We start from the raw sequence: 20,677 nt of genomic DNA on the forward strand, positions 1-20,677 counted from the left end.
TGTCATCAAGCGTTTGTATCGTCCTTTCGCTCTGCCCATCAGTTTGTGGATGATAGGCAGTACTCATGTCTAGACGAGTTCCTAATGCTTGCTGTAATGTCTACCAGAATCTTGAAATAAATCTGCGATCCCTATCAGAGATAATAGAGATTGGTATTCCATGTCTGGAGACAACTTCCTTCAAATACAGTCGTGCTAACTTCTCCATCTTGTCATCTTCTCTTATTGGCAGGAAGTGTGCTGATTTGGTGAGACGATCAACTATTACCCAAATAGTATCAAAACCACTTGCAGTCCTTGGCAATTTAGTGATGAAATCCATGGTAATGTTTTCCCATTTCCATTTCGGGATTTCAGGTTGTTGAAGTAGACCTGATGGTTTCTGATGCTCAGCTTTGACCTTAGAACACGTCAAACATTCTCCTACGTATTTAGCAACATCGGCTTTCATACCCGGCCACCAAAAATGTTTCTTGAGATCCTTGTACATCTTCCCCGTTCCAGGATGTATTGAGTATCTGGTTTTATGAGCTTCTCTAAGTACCATTTCTCTCGTATCTCCAAATTTTGGTACCCAAATCCTTTCAGCCATATACCGGGTTCTGTCTTCCCGAATATTAAGATGCTTCTCCGATCCTTTGGGTATTTCATCCTTTAAATTTCCCTCTTTTAAAACTCCTTGTTGCGCCTCCTTTATTTGAGTAGTAAGGTTATTGTGAATCATTATATTCATAGATTTTATTCGAATGGGTTCTCTGTCCTTTCTGCTCAAGGCATCGGCTACCACATTTGCCTTCCCCGGGTGGTAACGAATCTCAAAGTCGTAATCATTCAACAATTCAATCCACCTACGCTGCCTCATATTCAGTTGTTTCTGATTAAATATATGTTGAAGACTTTTGTGGTCGGTATATATAATACTTTTGACCCCATATAAGTAGTGCCTCCAAGTCTTTAATTCAAAAACAACCGCGCCTAATTCCAAATCATGCGTCGTATAATTTTGCTCGTGAATCTTCAATTGTCTAGACGCATAAGAAATCACCTTTGTTCGTTGCATTAATACACAACCGAGACCTTGCTTTGATGCGTCACAATAAATCACAAAATCATCATTCCCTTCAGGCAATGACAATATAGGTGCCGTAGTTAGCTTTTTTTTCAATAACTGAAACGCCTTCTCTTATTCATCCTTCCATTCAAATTTCTTCCCTTTATGCGTTAATGCAGTCAAGGGTTTTGCTATTTTGGAGAAATCTTGGATGAATCTTCTGTAGTAACCAGCCAATCCTAAAAATTGACGTATATGTTTCGGAGTTTTTGGGGTTTCCCACTTTTCAACGGTTTCGATCTTTGCCGGGTCCACCTGGATACCTTCTTTTTTCAATATGTGACCGAGGAATTGAACTTCTTCCAACCAAAATGCACACTTTGAAAATTTAGCGTACAGTTTTTCTTTCTTCAATACTTCTAGCACTCTTCTCAAATGTTCTTCGTGCTCTTGATCATTCTTTGAGTAAATAAGTATGTCATCGATGAAAAAAATGACCAACTTGTCAAGATATGGCCCACACACTCGGTTCATAAGGTCCATGAACACAGCTGGTACGTTAGTCAATCCAAACGGCATAACCATAAACTCGTAATGACCATAACGCGTCCTAAAAGCAGTTTTTGAAATATCATCCTCCTTTACTCGCATTTGATGATATCCAGAACGTAAATCGATCTTCGAATAAACCGACGAGCCTTGTAGTTGATCAAATAAGTCGTCAATTCTCGGCAGTGGATAAAGGTTTTTGATGGTAAGTTTGTTCAACTCTCTGTAGTCAATACACAACCTAAATGTACCATCCTTCTTCTTGACAAACAAAATAGGAGCTCTCCATGGTGATGTGCTTGGTCGAATGAAACCACGTTCTAATAGTTCTTGCATTTAGCTTTGCAGTTCTTTCATCTCGCTGGGTGTGAGTCTATAAGGAGCACGAGCTATTGGTGCAGCTCCTGGTATAAGATCTATTTGAAATTCAACAGATCGATGTGGAGGTAGTCCCGGTAATTCTTTCCGAAATACATCGGGAAATTCTTTTGCGACAGGAACATCATTGATGCTCTTTTCTTCAGTTTGTACTTTCTCGACGTGTGTTAGAACAGCATAGCAACCTTTTCTTATTAGTTTTTGTGCTTTCAAATTACTAATAAGATGTAGCTTCGTGTTGCCCTTTTCTCCGTACACCATTAAGGGTTTTCCTTTTTCTCGTATAATGCGAATTGCATTTTTGTAACAAACGATCTCTGCTTTCACTTCTTTCAACCAGTCCATACCGATTATCACATCAAAACTCCCTAACTCTACTGGTATCAAGTCAATCTTAAATGTTTCGCTAACCAGTTTAATTTCTCGATTCCGACATATATTATCTGCTGATATTAATTTACCATTTGCTAATTCGAGTAAAAATTTACTATCCAAAGGCGTCAATGGACAACTTAATTTAGCACAAAAATCTCTACTCATATAGCTTCTATCCGTACCCGAATCAAATAAAACGTAAGCAGATTTATTGTCAATAAGAAACGTACATGTAACAAGCTCCGGGTCTTCCTGTGCCTATGTCGCATTAATATTGAATACTCTTCCGCGGCCTTGTCCATTCGTATTCTCCTGGTTCGGGCAATTTCTAATAATGTGGCCCGGTTTTCCACATTTATAACAAACTACATTGGCATAATTTGCTCCGACACTACTTGCTCCGCCATTACTCGTTTCGACACCATTTGTTCCTTTCGTTCTGTTAACCCCTGGTCCGTAGACCTCACACTTCACCACGCTATGACCATTTCTTTTACACTTGTCGCAAAATTTGGTGCAGAACCCCGAGTGATACTTTTCACACCTTTGGCATAGCTGCTTCTGATTGTTGTTGTTGTTGCGGTTGTTATTGTTATTGGGATGATTGTTGTAGTTGCTGTTATTGTTGTTGTTGTTGTTATTGAGCCGTTTGTTGTAGTTGCGATTGATGTTGCGATTGTTGGGATAGTTGTTGCGATTATTTTTGTAATTGCTGTTGTTGTTGTATTGGTGATTCTTATCACCGTTTTCCTCCCACTTTCTTTTGACTTGCTTCACATTGGCCTCTTCAGCCGTCTGTTCTTTAATTCTTTCCTCAATCTGGTTCACTAGTTTGTGAGCCATTCTACATGCCTGTTGTATGGAGGCGGGCTCGTATGAACTTATATCTTCTTGGATTCTTTCCGGTAATCCTTTCAAAAACGCGTCGATCTTCTCTTCCTCATCTTTGAACGCTCCCGGACATAATAGGCACAATTCTGTGAATCGTCTTTCGTACGTGGTAATATCAAATCCTTGGGTTCGTAACCCTCTAAGTTCTGTCTTGAGCTTATTGACCTCGGTTCTGGGACGGTACTTCTCGTTCATCAAGTGCTTGAATGCTGACTACGGTAGTGCGTAAGCATCATCTTGTCCCACTTGCTCTAGATAGGTATTCCACCATGTTAACGCAGTACCTGTGAAGGTATGCGTAGCGTACTTCACTTTGTCCTCTTCAGTACACTTACTTATGGCAAACACCGATTCGACCTTCTTGGTCCACCGTTTCAATTCGATCGGTCCTTCGGTTCCATCAAATTCCAAAGGTTTGCAGGCAATGAATTCTTTGTAGGTGCATCCTACACGATTTCCTGTACTGCTAGATCCAAGGTTATTGTTGGTATGTAGCGCGGCCTGTACTGCGGCTATGTTTGAAGCAAGAAAGGCACGAAATTCCTCTTCACTCATATTCAAGGTGTGTCGAGTAGTCGGTGCCATTTCCTTCAAAATAGTCAAATGAAACGAGTTAATCATATAGAATATCAAGAGTAGTCAATAGTATTTTGTAGCGTAATATGAACTTATTTATAAAAGCTCTTTCTTCATATTAGCGTTTTATACTCTTTAATTCGGGTAGTACCTACCCGTTAAGTTCATACTTAGTAGCTAACATACCATTTCAACTACTACAATTCTATATGAAAAACTAATCACAAAAAAAATATATATATCATATTCAAACCTTTATACAATAACTTGCAAACTTACAATACCGCTATTTTACATATAGCATGAAATATAGCACATAAAACTTTGATACAAAGTAGTTGCGAAGATAATTCTAGTTAATAAATAAGGCGTTCAGCAAAGGCAATAAAGACACGTAATTCATACGTCCAGAAACAAGTCATGCATTCTGGTTTTACTAATACAACTTCCCATCCTTGGTTTTGTGGAACATAACCGTTGTGACCGATAGTAAGACAATGTGTTGTAACGTCGTCAAAAGGATGAAGGTTACGTAATGAACAACAGTCTCGTAATAACCTAAAAACCTCATTTCTTACCCCAATTACCGACTCCGTCACTTGTGGGAACGTTTTGTTTAATAGTTGTAGCCCGATGTTCTTGTTCTCACTTTAGTGAGAAGCGAACATTACTAACCCGTAAGCATAACATGCTTCTTTATGTTGCATGTTAGCCGCTTTTTCTAAATCACGAAGTCCTATATTCGGATATATTGAGTCAAAATAATTTCTTAACCCGTTGCGTAAAATAGCATTTAGGTTCCCCGCAATATATGCGTCAAAGTAAACACATCGTAACTTATGGATTTCCCAATGTGATATCCCCCATCTTTCAAAAGAAAGCCTTTTATAAACCAAGGCATTCTTGGAACGTTCTTCGAATGTCTTACAAACTGATCTCGCCTTAAATAGTTGTGCCGAGGAATTCTGACCGACTCTAGACAAGATTTCATCAATCATGTCTCCGGGTAGGTCTCTTAAAATATTGGGTTGTCTATCCATTTTGTGTTTTTATACTGTAAAATAGACAAGAGTTAGATTCATAAAAAAAATACTTATTAATACAAGCAATTTTTACATATATCATAAAGCATAAGCACACTATATTACATATATTATACCACACGAATACAACTATCTTATTCCGACTCGCTCGTTTCTTCTTCTTCGGTTTTGGTTCGTTTTGCCAAGTTTCTAGGGATATAAGATGTTCCCCTAATACGAGCCGTCGTTTTCCACATTGGTTTAGAAAAACCTGGTGGTTTAGAGGTTCCCGGGTTATTGTCACAACTTAAGAAATATGGGTGTTGACGATACATATAAAGTTCATCGGGTTTGGAATCAAATTTCTCTATTTTTATGCCCTTTCCCTTATTGTTCTCTTTTTCCTTATTAAATTGTGTTGGGGTAATTTCTATAACATCATCGGAATCCTTGTCGGGATCCGATTCATCGGAGAATTGGTAATCCTCCCAATACTTTGCTTCTTGGCGGAAACACCATTGACCATAATTAACTTTGGTCGGTTGGTTGAGGATTTTCTTCTACTTAATCGTTTTATTATTTCCCCCATTGGTTCCGATTCTTCTTCCGGTTCCGATTCTTCTTCCGGTTCCGAATCTTCTTCCGGTTCCGAATCTTCTTCCGGTTCCTCTTCGGGAACTTGTGAATCAGTCCACGAATCATTCTAATTTACATTTGACTCTTCATTATTATTAGGTGAGTCAATGGGACTTGTTCTAGAGGTAGACATCTATCACATAATATCAAACACGTTAAGAGATTAATATATCACATAATATTCACATGTTAAAAATATATAGTTTCCAACAAAATTTGTTAAGCAATCATTTTTCAAGTAAACACGGTCGAAGTCCAGACTCACTAATGCATCCTAACAAACTCGATAAGACACACTAATACAAAATTCTGGTTCTCTAAGACCAACGCTCAGATACCAACTGAAATGTCCCGTTCTTATTGATTAAAAACGTTTCATATTAATTGATTTCGTTGCGAGGTTTTGACCTCTATATGAGACGTTTTTCAAAGACTGCATTCATTTTAAAACAAACCATAACCTTTATTTCATCAATAAAGGTTTAAAAAAAAAAACTTTACGTAGATTATCAAATAATGATAATCTAAAATATCCTGTTTACACACGACTATTACATAATGGTTTACCATACAAATATGTTACAATGAAATAATTTTCTTGAATGCAGTTTTTACACAATATCATACAAGCATGGACTCCAAATCTTGTCCTTATTTAAGTATGCGACAGCGGAAGCTCTTAATAATCACCTGAGAATAAACATGCTTAAAACGTCAATAAAAAATGTTAGTGAGTTATAGGTTTAACATATATATATATATATATATATCAAATCGTAACAATAGACCACAAGATTTCATATTTCAATATACATCCCATACATAGAGATAAAAATCATTCATATGGTGAACACCTGGTAACCGACATTAACAAGATGCATATTTAAGAATATCCCCATCATTCCGGGATCCTCCTTCGAACATGATATAAATTTCGAAGTACTAAAGCATCTGGTACTTTGGATGGGGTTTGTTAGGCCCAATAGATCTATCATTAGGATTCGCGTCAATTAGGGTGTCTGTTCCCTAATTCTTAGATTACCAGACTTAATAAAAAGGGGCATATTCGATTTCGATAATTCAACCATAGAATGTAGTTTCACGTACTTGTGTCTATTTTGTAAATCATTTATAAAACCTGCATGTATTCTCATCCCAATAATATTAGATTTTAAAAGTGGGACTATAACTCACTTTCACAGATTTTTACTTCGTCGGGAAGTAAGACTTGGCCACTGGTTGATTCACGAACCTATAACAATATATACATATATATCAAAGTATGTTCAAAATATATTTACAATACTTTTAATACATTTTGATGTTTTAAGTTTATTAAGTCAGCTGTCCTCGTTAGTAACCTACAACTAGTTGTCCACAGTTAGATGTACAGAAATAAATCGATAAATATTATCTTAAATCAATCCACGACCCAGTGTATACGTATCTCAGTATTGATCACAACTCAAACTATATATATATATATATATATATATATATATATATATTTTGGAATCAACCTCAACCCTGTATAGCTAACTCAAACATTCACATATAGAGTGTCTATGGTTGTTCCGCAATATATAAATAGATGGGCCGACATGATAGGTCGAAACATTGTATACGTGTCTATGGTATCTCAAGATTACATAATATACAATATAAGTTGATTAGGTTATGGTTGGAATAGATTTATTACTAACTTTCACGTAGGTAAAATGAGTAGTTTTTATCAATCTTGTTTTACTCGCCATTTCTTCGTTTCTAATCCGTTTTGAGTGATTCCAGTGGCCACGGTTTCGTATTAAACTTAACTTTATGAATCTAAACAGAAAAAGTATAAGTTTATAGTCGAAAATACAAGTTACAAGTCGTTTTTAAAAGAGGTAGTCATTTCCGTCGAAAGAACGACATCTTGATGACCATTTTGAAAAACATACTTTCACTTTGAGTTTAACCATGATTTTTGGATATAGTTTCATGTTCATAAGAAAAATCATTTTTCCAGAAGTATAGCTTTTAAATCAAATTTCTTCTTAGCTTTTAATTATCCCAACCAAAACAGCCCCCGGTTTTACTACGACGGCGTATATCCAGTTTTATGGTGTTTATCGTGTTTCCGGGTTTTAAATCATTAAGTTAGCATATCATATAGATATAGAACATGTGTTTAGTTGATTTTAAAAGTCTAGTTAGAAGGATTAACTTTATTTGCGAACAAGTTTAGAATTAACTAAACTATGTTCTAGTGATTACAAGTTTATAACATTCAATAAGACAGTTTTTTATGTATGAATCGAATGATGTTATGAACATCATAACTACCTCAAGTTCCTTGGATAAACCTACTGGAAATGAGAAAAATGGATCTAGCTTCAAAAGATCCTTGGATGGCTTGAAAGTTCTTGAAGCAGAATCATGACACGAAAACAATTTCAAGTAAGATTTTCACTCGAAATAAGATTGTTATAGTTATAGAAATTGAATTAAAGTTTGAATATGATTATTACCTTGTATTAGAAAGATAACCTACTGTAAGTAACAAAGGTTTCTTGATCTTGGATGATTACTTAGAATGGATTTAGAAAACTTGGAAGTAAACTTGCAATCTTGGAAGTATTCTTGATTTTATGAAACTAGAACTTTTGGAATTTATGAAGAACACTTAGAACTTGAAGATAGAACTTGAGAGAGATCAATTAGATGAATAAAATTGAAGAATGAAAGTGTTTATATGTATTTTTGGTCGTTGGTGTATGGATTAGATATAAAGGATATGTAATTTTGTTTTCATGTAAATAAGTCATGAATGATTACTCATATTTTTGTAATTTTATGCGATATTTCATGCTAGTTGCCAAATGATGGTTTCCACATGTGTTAGGTGACTCAAATGGGCTGCTAAGAGCTGATCATTGGAGTGTATATACCAATAGTACATACATCTAAAAGCTGTGTATTGTACGAGTACAAATACGGGTGCATATGAGTAGAATTGTTGATGAAACTGAACGAGGATGTAATTGTAAGCATTTTTGTTAAGTAGAAGTATTTTGATAAGTGTCTTGAAGTCATTCAAAAGTTTATGAATACATATTAAAACACTACATGTATATACATTTTAACTGAGTCGTTAAGTCATCGTTAGTCGTTACATGTAAGTGTTGTTTTGAAACCTTTAGGTTAACGATCTTGTTAAATGTTGTTAACCCAATGTTTATAATATCAAAAGAGATTTTAAATTATTATATTATCATGATATTATGATGTACGAATATTTCTTAATATGATATATATACATTAAATGCCGTTACAACGATAATCGTTACATATATGTCTCGTTTCAAAATCATTAAGTTAGTAGTCTTGTTTTTACATATGTAGTTCATTGTTAATATACTTAATGATATGTTTACTTATCATAATATCATGTTAACTATATATATAACCATATATATGTCATCATATAGTTTTTACAAGTTTTAACGTTCGTGAATCACCGGTCAACTTGGGTGGTCAATTGTCTATATGAAACCTATTTCAATTAATAAAGTCTTAACAAGTTTGATTGCTTAACATGTTGAAAACACTTAATCATGTAAAATAACAATTTCATTTAATATATATATAAATATGGAAAAGTTCGGGTCACTACAGATATGATGTAACCTTGGTTCATCATCCATCTAAGACTCATGAATGAGTTGTGTTCTTACTTGGTCTTAACATATTGTGTATTGATGGTAAAATATTAGTCAAGGTGATGCTAAACCATCAACAAGTTGTACACTTGAAGCTACAAGCATCAAGGATGAGAACCGTGACGAGCATCAAGTACTAAGAACCCCACCGGAGCACCTTAGCTACTGTTTTTCGTGTCTGATCATGCCACCTGGGCTACTTGAAATTTGATTTTAAGTTATTTCGTTTCGAGTAGATGATTTTCCGTTTAGACCTCGTCTTAATCCGAGTTACGGTTTAGGATCTATGGCCTTCCGAAAGTCAATACTCCTTTGTAACGTTGTGCTGAAAATTCGGACCTACTCGCACTCAGACCGGCACCACGGTCAAACTAAGACGAGTTTGAGTCTATAAATTGGTCAGAAACTATAGGACTCCCATACGGAGCCATAGCCATTGATTTTGTGTCTTTTCGACTTGCGTTGAGGCCGTAGCAGCTGACGGAAGTCAGCCTATTTTTTGACCTCTATACTTGACTAGTTTACTTAGCTTTTATGATAATGAATGATGATGATGATGACACTTGAACTTATTTTTGTGTACTATTAGAACTTATAAAGACAACCTACTGACCTAGTAACCTTGATTTAGGTTGACGACCTTTCGGACCGACTTACTACTTGCCCACTTTCGTATCAACTTGTATTGCTTATTCACTGTGAGTTATAGCATCCCTTTTTACTACTTTTACTATTTTTGGGACTGAGAATGCATGCGCTTTTTACGTTTTACATGTTAGGCACGAGTACTTAAAATTTGTATGTATGTGGGTTATATAACGGCATAAATATTCCCTTTAGCACGGTAACGTTTAGTCATTGGTCTTTGTACCGGTGAACACGAATCTTAGATATGGATCCATAGGGTTTGACATCCCCACTCGGGCTAGTCGCGCTAGCATTTAACGGGTGTTTAATACTTCGTGAACATACGCACTCGCCAAGTGTACTTTCAGGGGGTTATAAACGTTAAGTCTAGTTACCGGGTGCCCACGGTTATACATATACTTTATCATACTGATTTGAATTACTGATTTGAAACGCTTGTTTGAAGCACTGAAATCTCGTGGCCTACCTTACGTTACTGTTACAACTTAAACTATAGCTCACCAACATTCGTGTTGACTTTTTAAGCATGTATTTCTCAGGTGCTTAGACGATGTTGCTTCCGCTGTTAAACTTGCAGTCTTGGTGTTAGACTTGCTGTTATAGACTTGCTGTTGCAAACTTGCTGTGTTAGACTTCCGCTGCATTACTTAGAGATGTCTCAAGCATGGAACTTTTACTTTGCATTCGCAACTTATGTTATTTTCAAAACAATAGCTTTGTAATGACCTTAGTATCATGTACTCCTGTTAATGTTTCCTATTCATCTTTTGTAAAACGCTATCTTTTCATGAATGCAAAACTGGTTTTCAAATAGCATATAGTGTTTGACCTTGTAATGATCCTGTTGTTGATGATACGTACACGATGATTTTGTACGGGGCATCACAGAAATGCTACACTAAAAGAACAATAACCATATATGACCATATACTAATAACCATAGACACACCTAAGCATACATATCTACATACAAGCATGCAAACAAACATACATACATACATACATACATACATACATACATACATACATACATACATACATACATACATACATATACACCCACATACACCTAAGCACCCACATACATACACACCCACAAACACCAGACATACCTAAGCATATATATCTACATACATGCATACATAAATACATACATACATACATCCATATATACATACCTACATCCTAATCGAAACATACTTAAAACATACATACATGGAACACACTTGCGAACATACATACACCCCTTCACGCATACATACATACAAACATACACATTAACCTACCTACATACGCATACATACATACGAGAACAAACGAACATACGTTCATAAAGATACCTAATGCAACCATAAATGCACACATACAAACAAACGTATACATGCATACCCAGGAACACACACACACAAAAGTATGCAAGCATCCATACCCTAAACCCTAAACATGCGTACATACAAACACATACATCCATACATAAACCTACATACCTGCACACAAGAACCTACCCAATTACCAAGAGGGGGTCCTGGTAAAAAACAACGAAAAAACACTATGCACGAAGAAACAAACATACATAAACATTCATGCGTAGATCACATTAAAAGAAGACACAAACACACAATAACAAAGACCCACATACCCACATACACACATACGTACCAACAGTGGCGGATCCAGGAAAATTTTTCACCGGGGGCGAATTTTTTTTTTAAATGTAGGGAATTTTTTTGGCAAAATATAGAGGTGTTGGGGCAAAATATAAAGTTTTTTGAGCAAAATTTGGAGGTTTTTGCGTAAAATACGAAGGTTTTGGGGCAAAATATGGAGGTTTTGGGGCAAAATATGAAGGGTTTGTGGCAAAAAAAAAAATTCCACAGGGGCAAAATCAAAAAACCGAAAAAATTTGCACTAAAATTTCGAAATCCATCGGGGGCGGCCGCCCCCTCCTTAACCCTTTGGATCCGCCTATGCGTACCAAAACCTACTCGTCTATTCTAATTTTAGTCCTCCACGCATTCCTATCAGAAGTCATATCCTCGGTCAATAAAAGCTCCTTCAAGTCAAGCTTTATTCTATCCTCCCACCTACGTGTGGTTCTACCCCTTCTCCTTACAACACCTTTATAACGCAAAACCGAATCATGATGAAGATCAACAAACACTGAGATGTATATGCCTTTGTTTTTATTTGTTGTGTTGTGTGTATGCATGTGTATATATGTACATATGCAGATCAACAAACAACAATTAAACATATATATATATATATATATATATATATATATATATATATATATATATATATATATATATATATATATATATATATGAAAATATTGCAACGGATATAATCAATAAACCAATCAGATTCGGCCATGTACACAAGCACGCACCAAAGCTCTCCGTGCTAGCTTCCAGCACACCTCACCTCTTTACCACGACACGCCTTGTTAGTGGCATGTTGTGTCAAAATTGGCTGCATCACACACTGTTTGCCATGGTCTTATGCAACTTGAATAGAGGGCGTGTTGGTATAAAAAACTCCCTTAAACAATTCCAAAACTAGTTATTTATTTTCTTGGATTTAAATATTATGATTTTTTAAGAACAATTTGAAACTTTGATACAATAAATATAACTTCGAAAATTTATTTAGAACTTGAATAACGAAGGAAAACATTACATAATTTATACTAGTTTTATGAGCCCGTGCGTTGCACGTCATTTGTAAAAATGAGTAGTCGATAATGTTAATATTAATTTTTATCAAATGTATAATACAATTACAATAAAAAAAATCTTTTGTTACTGATAACATTTGTATCGAAAACATTAATATTGAACTATAACGCATAGATTATGAGCCCGTTTGTTGGAATCATTTTAACTACAATTGATAAATAATCGATAAAACACCGAACATGAGCCTCTAAAAAGTTGTTTTGAAACCGATCTTCAAGAATAATATTTTATGTACATCTCTAACTGTATATAATTTTAGTACAAACTAATTTCATTATATCAAAATCACGAACGAAGTAGAGCAAAAATACATCTAAATATCTATAAGGAATTAACAAATAACAATTAACTTCAGTTGACAAACATGAGCTCGTACATTTATATATATTCTACAAATATTATATCAACTTAATTTTTTAAATTAATGCGCAATTTGTAAATTAATTTTATCTTATATTATATAAAATGTCATTCATAAATAATATTAAAATGTTAATAAATAAATATCTATTTTGTAATTTTTACCACAATAAATTTCATTGTAAATGGTTTTCAATATATGATTTATATATATATATATATATATATATATATATATATATATATATATATATATATATATATATATATATATATATATATATATATATATATATATATATATATATATATATATATATATATATATATTATTAATATTTATATTAAATTAATGTATTGTTTAAAACAATATTATTTATGAGCATTTAAAATAATTTCAAAATAATATTATAATATATAATATTATTAATATAATTATAACATTTATCGTTGTTAATATTATATGATATTATAATATTATATGATAATATAAAATATATATTTAAGTAATGAAATTTGTATATTAAATTAAATTAAAAAATTTAACAATTTAATTAATTGATGAAAATACTGATAGACTGACATATGACAGGAATAAAAAAGGACATGACACGTGGTATGAATTAATCAGGAGTTGACACGTAGAAGGTCAGGAGTTCGACCCCCGTTGAGTACATGTTAAAAACACAATTTCATCTCTGTCATGAAGTATCCACCCATGACACCTTTTTCATATCGTTTGTGGGGTAAAGGAGATGGGGGTTTTACTTGGCTGTGCCCTTGGATCGGTTTCAAGGTTTCCTCCCGGGCAGCGATGGGGGCGGGGTTATTATCGCTGCATCGACATAGTCGAAACGGGAGATGATCGCAACGGGTGGTTTAGTCCCTATCGGGTGATCCCAATCGCTCTTAAAAAAAAGATTGGTGAAAGGTGATGCCAAAATTTAGGCCTGCTAGGTGGGCTGTCACGATTAGATGGGTTGTTTTTGACGTTGAGGCCAGTTTTTGGGCCGAAAACAACACCATTAATGATGCACAACATTCAAGATGGGTTATTTTTATTTTTTTAAATAAGAAAAAAAAAAAAAAAAAAAAAAAAAAAAAAAAGATGGGATGCGAAAGTAACGGTCTGAGTCACTTGCAAGGTTTTGCTTATCCACAAAAACCAAAAAAAGAGAGAGAAAAAAAAAAAATCTTTGCAGTTTGAAAAATGCGAAGCATGACTACTCTATGTTCTTCATCAGATAGCAGTCTATTGTTAATGCGAACAAAAATTAACTCCTTTTCCTCTCATAATACTTTTCACTCCCGCGTTTTCTCCAGGTATTATTCCGTTTTTCGATTTGTTTGTTTGTGAATTATAATGATTATGTACTTAGGTTTGAGTATTAATTGAGCTGATGATTTAGTGTAAATGAAGAAATGCAATTGTCATGTTTGAATTTATAGATAACAAGTTTTGTAATAAACAATTGAAACCGATATTCGCCATTTGAATTAAATGCATTTTTGTTGGTGATTTTGGTGTCATCTAACAAACATTTCGGTTAAATGGGATTTACTTGAAAGCAAGAGTGACCTAGTTATACTTAACAACATGTTCATAACAACATGTTCGGAGAGTGTGGAGTGCACTCCCGTAAGAGTTGGCTAAACACTAAGGGTTGCGCCCCGTTGTGGGGTCCAGAGGCAGTGCCCCTCGCGGGGCTCGGAGCAGCGCCCCAAAACCTCAACCGAAAAGGCACTACTACTTTATATTGAAAATTTGCCTTCGACCGGTTTTCCCGCCAAATTGAAGGGTTGCATCCCTTCATTTTAACTGCCAAGTTCATATGTCGTTTATTTGGCATGTTTGCTTTTCATTTCACGATATAACAGAAACACACATAACTCTCCAATACACTTAGATTTGAATCTTATTGCCTGGAATCAAATCTCGTTATTGTATTATCCCAAATAGGAATTCGTGATACCCGAGGCTTGTAGGGTCGAAATACTTAATCAAGAAAGTGATCACACGATTCAAGAACCAATTAGATTATCTTTTCAACCCTGTTTTCTAACAATTTTGATGTAATTAGACTGCATATTTTTTTGTTGCAGGCAACATTTTGTCAAATTAAATAATAAGCTAGGGTTGAGACAGTTTCAACACTCGAGATCGCATTTCAATGTTAGTTAGTTTCTCTTCTTATTAAACAAATTTATTCATTGAATTCGTATTTGTTTTTTGTAGAATATGTGATTGGTTAACATGCTAACAACATGTATATTGGGATTTTTAGGTTCTTCATTCTGATGGTGACAATGCAATAAAACTGACCCGTAATTCTGAGAATTGGGAATGCAGTACTTCAGAGAAGTCATATTCGATAACTAAATTGACACCGAAAACATCACATCCTTTTAAAAACTTAACAATTGATTCATCTTGGAACAGTTATCTAAAGTTTATGTTATTTTTCGGGATTTTTGCATTTCAAGACGCTCAAAATGCGCTTGCTGGTTCAGATGTTGCTAGTTTAGTGCAGTCTAATTCATTTTTTGGAGATTTCAGTGATTTAAGCACAGGTTTTGCTTCAGTTAGTATAATCCCCCTACAACTTATGACACTACTGAAAATTTCAATATGTTTTTGTTTTTTTTTTTTTTTTTTTGCTGTTTCTTGTGGTGCTGCTTTATCAAATTATGCTTGTTATATTTTGACCAACATACATGAACTTGAACTCTTTCATGAACAAATGTGTTGGTTTATTTTGGCTAGTAGAAGATATGTGTATCCCACATAGGTGGGAGGAAGATGTGAGGGGTGAGTGACTTGGTTATATAAGAGGGGTTAAGTCTTCATTCCAAATCGCACCAATCAATACACTTTAAGTATTTGATTATTTCTTTCTTTCTTACTCTTGTTTGAGAGTTGTATTAGTTAAATATTTTGGAGAGTGTAGTTGGCTTAAGAGAGTCGTCTATATCATTGTAACAATTTGTGATATAGTGTATTTCTCTCTTTGGGGGCCGGTGGTTTTTCTCCTGTTTTGGAGTTTCCACGTTAAATCTTGTGTTGTGTATTGTTTTTATTTCTTTACTATTATTGTTGGGCTGGGTGGTGGGAATTAGTGAGACCGTAATTTCCCAACAACTGGTATCAGAGCGTCAGGTTTGACGGGGGTCTCGGTTATAGGAGTCGGAGTATGCTCTGTGGTTGCCACGGGAGTGGATCGTCCACATCAGAAACGAGTTCTATTGATCGTATAGGGTATCTGGTTAGACAATATTTTTTCTGATTCGTAGTAATAGTTGGATTTGTTAGTGGCCTAGTTGTGGATTTCCGATTTAAAGGGTCCTGGCTACCTGCTACATCTTTTGGCTATTCGAAACGTGAGCAAAATCAGAGAAAGTGTTGTTTATAGGATACGGATGCGATGTCGAAGTTCAGTCCAATGAGGTTTGATGTAGAGAAATTTGATGGGAGGATCAATTTTGGCTTATGGCAGGTTCAAGTCAAGGATGTGTTGATTCAGTCCGGTTTACACAAGGCTTTGAAGGGTAAACCTACCCTTGTTCTCGGCAGTGATTCTAGCAAGAAGTTCGATGAAGAAGAATGGGATGATATGGATTTGAGGGCAGCAAGTGCGATTCGTTTGTGTCTTGCAAAGAACGTGCTTGCAAATGTGCACGGGTTATCAACGGCAAAGGAGCTTTGGGTTAAACTAGAGCAGTTGTACCAGGGCAATGGCATCTCAAATCGGTTGTGTCTTAAAGAACAATTTCATACTCTGCGTATGGATGGGGGTTCAAAGATTTCAGATCATCTAAGTATTCTTAACGGTATTGTTTCGGAACTGGAGGCTATTGGAGTTAAAACGGATGATGAAGATAAAGCTTTGAGGTTGATATTATCTTTATCATCGTCCTATGAGTACATGAAACCTATTCTAATGTACGGGAAAGAAACGTTGAAGTTTGAAGATGTTACTAGCAAGCTCCTATCCGAGGAGAAAAGATTGGAAGGTAACGGAGTCTCGTCATCAGAAGCTACGGTACTGTTGTGTTCGGATAAGCAGAAGAGAAACTCTAGAAAGAATCTGACATGCTGGAAGTGTGGGAAGACTGGACATGTAAGGGTTAATTGTCCCGGTGGAGCTAATCCGGCAAATGGCTCCAAAGACGCTAACATTGTCTCCGTTGTTACGGAGAGTGACGAATTCCTCTGAAGTCACGTCATCCTCATGGTGTGTCCGCGCCACCATGGAAAGGAATATTCGTTAGCGGTTCCACAAATTGTACATGGGCATTGGTTTGGCGTTGATGCAAGGTGTGTGGTGGAAACTGATGTTGTAGCTGATGAAACTTTCAGGGAAAGCCAAACAGGAAGTTGCACCATAAAGTTTCAGCTGGTTGTTCAACAACATATGCCGAGGTGAAATGCTTGGAATGTGATATTCTAAGTGCTATACTCTTAATGGTGGAGTATGATAATTCTTGTTAAGAGTTATGATTGTCTGTGATGACAATGATTGTCGGGTATTGACAATGTTTGATGAAGATGCAAGTTTTGTCTCTTGGGAGATAATGTCAGCGGCATGAAGATGAGGATCTTGAAGTTGTCGTCGAGGAAGCGTCTACATCGGTTATCCTTGCAATGTGGAAGCATGGTTATCTTCTTCTATCCAAAAGGTGGAGATTTGTTGGTTTATTTTGGCTAGTAGAAGATATGTGTATCCCACATAGGTGGGAGGAAGATGTGAGGGGTGAGTGACTTGGTTATATAAGAGGGGTTAAGTCTTCATTCCAAATCGCACCAATCAATACACTTTAAGTATTTGATTATTTCTTTCTTTCTTACTCTTGTTTGAGAGTTGTATTAGTTAAATATTTTGGAGAGTGTAGTTGGCTTAAGAGAGTCGTCTATATCATTGTAACAATTTGTGATATAGTGTATTTCTCTCTTTGGGGGCCGGTGGTTTTTCTCCTGTTTTGGAGTTTCCACGTTAAATCTTGTGTTGTGTTGTGTATTGTTTTTATTTCTTTACTATTATTGTTGGGCTGGGTGGTGGGAATTAGTGAGACCGTAATTTCCCAACAAAATGTTGATGTAATTTTGTTTTTCAGGCATTCTTGTTAATATTTTTCTCAGAGCTAGGGGACAAAACCTTCTTCATCGCGGTATTAATTTTAGAAATATTAATTCTCCTGTTTTTTTATACAATTGTTTACAATCATATTTGTAGGATTAATTAAGAAAGGTAGTACAAAGTATTTCATATTACTTTTGCAGGCACTTTTGGCAGCTCGAAACTCTGCTGCAGTCGTCTTCATGGGGACATTTGGTGCACTTGGGTAAGTTTAGGTAGAGTCAATATTTAATGTGTCATTTTATGTATCAAAGTGTCGTGTAACCTTACAAGTTTAAGTATAACAGTATAGACATGCATTATTTTTATATAACTGGGAAATAGTTGTAACATGTTTGTATCTATTATATTATCAGGATAATGACTATCATATCAGTGGTTCTTGGGCGAACGTTTCATTATGTAGATGAAGTCCTTCCCTTCAGGTCTAAATTTATCAACGATTGTTTATAGATTGAAGTTGATTGTAAATTCAGTTCATTTTTATCATTTTAAAATAATAATTTGCACGCCAGATTTGGTGATACGGATATACCAATTGATGATATTGCTGCAGCATTGCTTCTGGTAACATGATATGACATTAATAAGTATTTAAAAGTTGAAGGTTGTAAAAATAATTCAATTAATAATTGTAGGTTTATTTTGGTGTTTCAACTTTACTTGATGCCTCTTCTGGTGATGGTCTTAAAGCCGAAGAAGAACAAAAAGAGGTAAATATTTGATTTGCTAAAACTTAATTGTAAAAATATTATCACTAGATAGCCCAGTGGTTAGGGCCCTGAGTTCCTTGCAAGAGGTCTCAGGTTCGAATCCCGTATAGGGCGAATATTTAGTGGTGGTCAGTGATGGGTTGGAAACAGCCAGGGAGATATCCTGTTGGGCTGCGCACATCAGAGTTTGGAGTTGGATTACTCGCCCTCCCGGGTAGCCCGAACAGGAAAAACCTTCTACCTATAATTGAAAGAATATTATCTTTGACTTTTATTGTTTGACTTAAGTTTTTTTTTATCATGATCATGTGTTATGTTGGTTGTTACAAATATTGACTTAAAACTTGTTACAGGCTGAGATAGCTGTGTCTGAAGTTTTGGGCAACGGAGCCGGGATTTTGGCTGCTGCAAGTACAGTTATTAGCACATTTCTTTTAGTATTTGTTGCTGAATGGGGAGATAAGTCATTTTTCTCTACAATTGGTAAGTAGCTGGTCTTAGGATTTTGTCTCAAATTATATAAATTTATACGATATTCTTCACAAATTGTATGTTTTATGTAATTGCACTACTCACACCTTTTCATAATTGAAGTTATCTTTCTGGTTTAGCTCTTGCTGCAGCCTCTTCACCACTAGGAGTCATTGGAGGTGCACTAGCTGGTCATGGACTTGCAACTCTGGTAAGATGGGTCGTTTGGGTAAAGGGTCAAGTTTTTTGGTAAGGGCCAAAGTAGATCTCTCTCAGGCTAGTTTGATCTACTTATACTTTCTTGTTTATTTTTGAAGAATTAAAAGTTGTTTTTAAATATTTGTAATTATGATAACAACAAAATATTACTGAAATATTACTGAAATATTTATCAAAATCTTGGAATAGATTCAATTAAGAGGTTGTATTTTCATCTGACCCGTTTGAGTGTGAACACAACCCAAATCTCATTATAATGCAACACTTCTGTCCCATAAGTTTTCAAGTTTAGTGACTTATGACACTAACGTTTGCAATGACTGTATGCAGCTGGCTGTCCTTGGAGGCTCATTGCTTGGAACATTCTTGTCGGAAAAGGTTAGTCAATGCGAAATCATATATTAGCGACATTTTCTCATATGTTAATATAACCCTTTTTATCATACATCATCAATTTAGGCCTTAAATTAGTCTAAGTTATCGAAGTGTATCAAATCTACCAATAAGTACCCATCGATGACAATAACAAAGGATAAATATTTGAAACAGAATCAATCTTATGTTAGGATATTTCTTGATGCATCTTGTAGATGAAAAGTAAGTTATGATTGATTTATTTATATATATTTATTTATTTATTTTTCTATTTCTATGCAGGTGATTGCATATGTTGGAGGAGTTCTTTTCCTTGTGTTTGCAGCAGTGACTCTGGTAGAGATTGTGACTTAGACCAATTTCTTATAATTTCAGTTTTTAAAATTTTCTTTTTACTGGTTGTTTCATTATGAGAATATTACACGGGACATAAGATTCAACTTTTTGAATAGTTTTTTTTTGGGGTAATACAAGTGATCAAAATTCTTAATGTGAATCTATAAATTCATATACCAGTGAAATCTGTGTTTTGCTTTGGATACATTAGTGAATGGACTTTTGCTTTGGATACCTTCATGAATTGATATAGACAAATGACTTATAAAGTGTCAGGATAGCTTTATAGTATTTGAAAACTTATGTGTATGTTATTTTCAGTTATTCAAATTGGTTGAAGGGTTCAATTATTAGAACACCCTGATTTTCGAATATTTGAAATGTGTAATGTACTAAGGTGAAAATCGAATGTGTCTAGTTTGGCTGGGCGGGTCAATACCGTCAGCCACAAAACGTCAATTGCCACCGAAACAGAACAACACCATCAGCCACAAAACTTT

The 20,677-nt window shown here is 35.1% G+C and overlaps 1 protein-coding gene across 2 annotated transcripts; it reads left to right on the forward strand.

The window, feature by feature from the left end:
- Positions 1-14,115: 14,115 nt before the first annotated feature.
- Positions 14,116-20,409, forward strand: LOC139847517 (protein PAM71, chloroplastic). 2 transcript variants are annotated; one of them, XM_071837191.1, is made up of 13 exons: positions 14,116-14,251; positions 15,032-15,101; positions 15,214-15,290; positions 15,369-15,510; positions 18,041-18,094; positions 18,207-18,268; positions 18,420-18,488; positions 18,579-18,630; positions 18,702-18,776; positions 19,130-19,259; positions 19,388-19,458; positions 19,797-19,844; positions 20,124-20,409. In XM_071837191.1, exons 1-13 carry the CDS (start codon positions 14,139-14,141, stop codon positions 20,193-20,195), a joined length of 1,035 nt encoding a protein of 344 aa, XP_071693292.1. In that variant the 5' UTR covers positions 14,116-14,138; the 3' UTR covers positions 20,196-20,409. The 2 variants fall into 2 exon arrangements, with proteins under 2 accessions (XP_071693292.1, XP_071693291.1); XM_071837190.1 differs by having other exon boundaries at positions 15,214-15,510.
- The last annotated feature ends 268 nt before the right edge of the window (positions 20,410-20,677 follow it).

Source organism: Rutidosis leptorrhynchoides, chromosome 5 (genome assembly GCF_046630445.1).
Source record: "Rutidosis leptorrhynchoides isolate AG116_Rl617_1_P2 chromosome 5, CSIRO_AGI_Rlap_v1, whole genome shotgun sequence".
Taxonomy (NCBI): domain Eukaryota; kingdom Viridiplantae; phylum Streptophyta; class Magnoliopsida; order Asterales; family Asteraceae; genus Rutidosis; species Rutidosis leptorrhynchoides.

Excerpts from the sequence above, each read along its gene's own strand:
- LOC139847517 (XM_071837190.1), top strand. The coding sequence starts at position 14,139 with ATGCGAAGCATGACTACTCTATGTTCTTCATCAGATAGCAGTCTATTG. Across the intron at positions 18,631-18,701 it reads TTGCTGCAGCATTGCTTCTG|GTTTATTTTGGTGTTTCAAC; the intron begins GTAACATGATAT and ends TAATAATTGTAG. Across the intron at positions 19,845-20,123 it reads GAACATTCTTGTCGGAAAAG|GTGATTGCATATGTTGGAGG; the intron begins GTTAGTCAATGC and ends ATTTCTATGCAG.